The 3,538-nt window shown below is 46.4% G+C and overlaps 2 protein-coding genes across 2 annotated transcripts; one reads left to right on the top strand and one right to left on the bottom strand.

Annotated features, from left to right (window-relative positions):
• The first annotated feature begins 395 nt into the window (after window positions 1–395).
• On the top strand, window positions 396–1,810 carry LOC123408270 (glutathione S-transferase T3-like). The gene is made up of 4 exons (XM_045101417.1): window positions 396–407; window positions 492–563; window positions 660–1,070; window positions 1,148–1,810. Exons 1-4 carry the CDS (start codon window positions 396–398, stop codon window positions 1,724–1,726), a joined length of 1,074 nt encoding a protein of 357 aa, XP_044957352.1. The 3' UTR covers window positions 1,727–1,810.
• Window positions 1,811–1,858: 48 nt separating this feature from the next.
• LOC123411802 lies at window positions 1,859–3,310 on the bottom strand. Its single transcript, XM_045104763.1, has 2 exons — window positions 3,005–3,310; window positions 1,859–2,932 (listed from the first exon to the last, which is right to left on the bottom strand). Exons 1-2 carry the CDS (start codon window positions 3,238–3,240, stop codon window positions 1,891–1,893), a joined length of 1,278 nt encoding a protein of 425 aa, XP_044960698.1. The 5' UTR covers window positions 3,241–3,310; the 3' UTR covers window positions 1,859–1,890.
• Window positions 3,311–3,538: the final 228 nt, after the last annotated feature.

Here is a 3,538-nt window from a genome sequence, read left to right as displayed (position 1 = left end):
GTGCGCTCGGCTGCTTCGTCCCGCGGCGCTACCTCGCCCAGATCGCCGTCGTCGCGTTCTTCTCCGGCCGGCAAGGTAATTTCTTCTCCTGGCGAGCGCACGAGCGTGAGGGCGGGGACGAGGGGCCGAGCTCGGGAGGAGCGGCCGGCGGCGGGCGGGATGGGGGCCGCGGCCGGAGGCGGGCGGGATGGGGGCCGCGGCCGGCGGCGGGCGGGATGGGGGCGGCGGCCGGCGCCGCCGGGATGGGGGCAGGGGCGGAGGCGGGCTGGGGGCGGCGGTGGAGGCGGGCTGGCATGGGGGCGGCGGCCGGGATGGGGGCGGCGGTGGAGGCGGGCTGGCATGGGGGCGGGGGTGGAGGCGGGCTGGCATGGGGGCGGCCGTGGAGGCGGGCTGGCATGGGGGCGGGGGTGGAGGCGGGCTGGATGGGGCGCTGCGGCTGCTGCTGCTGCTGAAGTGCTGAACCTGCTGCTGAACTTGCTAACTTGCTGCAGCTGCTGCTGAACTTGCTGCTGCTGCTGCTTCAATTTGATTCAACCAAAGAATGCAGATATTTGTTAGTTATTGTTAGTTAAATTCAGCGCGATTCTTTTTGGACTAAAATATTTGTTAGTTATTGTTAATTAAATTTGATTCAGATCATGGTCTAAATTTGCTTGTAGATGGATGATGACGAAGCCTTCTTAGACATCATTGATTTTGGTTGCACACAAACGCAACCAAAGAGTCCAATTGGAGAGCAGCCAACTCCATCAACTCAGCATCGTTCTGCAATAACAGAGAAAGGAAAATCCCACAAAGGAAAAAATTGGTCTAGTGATGAGGACAAGGTTCTCATAGCAGCATGGGCAAATACAAGTTTGGATATTGTTGGGACAGATCAAAACCGAGATACTTATTGGGCTAGAATTTCAGAGTACTACAATAGACAGAAGGAATCATCATGGCCGGAACGAAATGATAATGCAATCAATTGCCGTTACACTTTCATTAACAGAGAGACCTCTAAATTTTGTGGTTGCCTTCAGCAGATTTTAAATAGGCAAGAAAGTGGAAGGACTATAGAAGAAAAGGTATGCAATATTCTATATGTGTTGTGCAATATTTTATATGTGTTGTGCATATTTTAACCATATATTTATATGTGCAGACAAACGATGCACACATTTTGTTCAAGGAAATGGATCCTAAAAAAAAGAAGCCTTTCACATTGATGCATTGCTACATAGAGTTTTCGAAGTATCCAAAGTGGCAGACAAGAGAACTTGAAACTTCTGTGAAGAAACAAAAGAAGACCATTGATGCAAGTCCGGGCACAGCTACCAATGATCCGGCTGATGCATCCTCGGTACGTACTGATGCTACCTCGATACGCACTGATGCTCTTGAACATGAGACTAGACCTGATGGTGTGAAGAAGGACAAGAGAGGTAAGGCTGATGACATTGCTTGCAAGTTTTCATTAGAAACTGTGTGGGCAGCAAAACAAGAGAAGGATGAGATCAAAGAGGCGGCAAGAAATGCTCGCTACGCGCAGCAACTTGAATTGCGAAAAGAGGAGATTGCACTAAAAAAGAAGGAGGATGCACGAAACGAGAGGGAGGATGCACGAAGACAGTTTGAATTAGATGAGAGGGTCATGCTCATGGACACTAGTGGTATGACTGATGCGCAAAAGCAGTTCTACCAAGCTAAGCAGAAGGAGATCCTTGCTCGCGGCCTAGAGTAATTTACTGCTTTCTACTAGTTGTTGTAAGAACAATTTACTGCTTTCTACTAGTTGTTGTAAGAACAATTTACTGCTTTCTGCTAGTTGAAGACATGAATTACATCACTCAACTTTATTGATAGCTGTATTACAAAGACATGGATTACAAACTTATAACTAGGACATCACTCGTTTCCAAACTTTTGCCACACATGGTCAATTAGATCAAGTTTAAGCTGATCATGTTCATTGAAATTTCTAATCCGTTGAGTCATCTGAATAAACGAGCTCAGTTCTTCTGCATGAGTACGAGAGACTGTGACTCTTTCTCCCATTGCGTCAAAAGTGCATCTTTGTCGACCAGTTTGTCGCTCCTCTTCTACTATCATATTGTGCATTATGACACAAGCTTTCATTACATCACTGATTTCTTTACGTTTCCATCCTTTAGCAGGTCCACGAACAATGGCAAAACGGGATTGCAGAACTCCAAAGGCTCGTTCCACATCTTTCCTAGCCCCCTCTTGCTTCTTGGCAAAAGTTTTATGCTTTCTGCTAGTTGGAGCTGGTATGCTCTTCACAAATGTTGCCCACCGTGGATAGATACCATCTGCAAGATAATACCCCATTGTGTACTGACGGCCATTGATGCTATAATTCACTGGAGGAGTGTGGCCTTCGGCTAGCTTTGTAAAAACAGGAGAACGTTGAAGAACATTTATATCATTCAGAGACCCTGGTAAACCAAAATAAGCATGCCAAATCCAAAGATCTTGTGAAGCAACTGCTTCCAAGATCATAGTGGGCTCGTTCACATGGCCTCTAAACATGCCATGCCATTTTTTGGGGCAATTTTTCCACCCCCAGTGCATGCAATCTATGCTCCCTAACATACCGGGAAATCCTCTTTCCTCCCCTATTGCAAGTAACCTAGCGATGTCTTCTTCATTTGGAGATCTCAGGTACTCTTCCCCAAAAACTTCACAAACTTTGATTACAAATTTCTTGCAAGACTCTAAATTAGTAGCCTCAGCGGACCGAATGTACTCATCAACACCATCAGCTGCTATTCCATATGTGAGGATCCGCATTGCCGCGGTCATCTTTTGTAGAGGATGTAACCCAAGAGCTCCAGAAGCACTTCTTTTTTGCGTAAAATAACCATCATAGTCATGCTCAAGTATACCATCAGCTATGCGGTTGAACAAAGTACGCGACATCCTAAATCTATGCATAAAAAGTCAATCAGACAGGGAAATGAAAAAAGAACCAAAGCAGAGAAGTGTACTAATTACGAACCTTCGTCGAAACAAATGTTCGGGAAAGCGAGGAACTTCTTTGAAGTAGTCGTTCCAGAGAAGAAGAAATCCGGCATCTCTTCCTCGATCGATTGATTGACGTCCATGCTTGGAACCGCCATGGCGTCGAGCGTTCTTCCTCTCTTCCTCCTCGCGCTCGGCGAATGCTGCAAGTATGAGTTCATCGTCGCCAGATGAAGATGACGAAGAACTCATGTCCCAAGTGGATGTGTTCATTGTGTTGCGTGAGAGACGATAGAGAAATCTAGGTGAGAAGAGAAGTCACAGGTAGAAGTGTGCTGGAAGAAAGGTGATACGGGTGGTTTATATAGATCAGAAATATGGCCGTTGGAAATATAGCCGTTTGAAAATATAGCCGTTGGAAATATAGCCGTTTGAAAATATAGCCGTTCAAATATACACGTCCTGATTTCCACGTCCTGTATACACGTTTCACTGAAAATCTGGGACGTGTAAAATTTACCAAGGTGTATATGGACGTGTATATGAAGATATACACGTCCAAATTTACACG

The sequence above is a fragment of the Hordeum vulgare genome, chromosome 7H, assembly GCF_904849725.1.
Source record: "Hordeum vulgare subsp. vulgare chromosome 7H, MorexV3_pseudomolecules_assembly, whole genome shotgun sequence".
Classification (NCBI taxonomy): domain Eukaryota; kingdom Viridiplantae; phylum Streptophyta; class Magnoliopsida; order Poales; family Poaceae; genus Hordeum; species Hordeum vulgare.
This window is presented reverse-complemented; position numbering and strand designations above follow the sequence as displayed.

Coding starts and splice junctions, on each gene's coding strand:
- LOC123408270 (XM_045101417.1), top strand. Junction 564..659: donor GCAGATATTTGTTAGTTATT/GTTAGTTAAATT, acceptor ATTTGCTTGTAG/ATGGATGATGACGAAGCCTT. Junction 1,071..1,147: donor GAAGGACTATAGAAGAAAAG/GTATGCAATATT, acceptor TTATATGTGCAG/ACAAACGATGCACACATTTT.
- LOC123411802 (XM_045104763.1), bottom strand. CDS start 3,240: ATGAACACATCCACTTGGGACATGAGTTCTTCGTCATCTTCATCTGGC. Junction 2,933..3,004: donor GAACATTTGTTTCGACGAAG/GTTCGTAATTAG, acceptor TTTTATGCATAG/ATTTAGGATGTCGCGTACTT.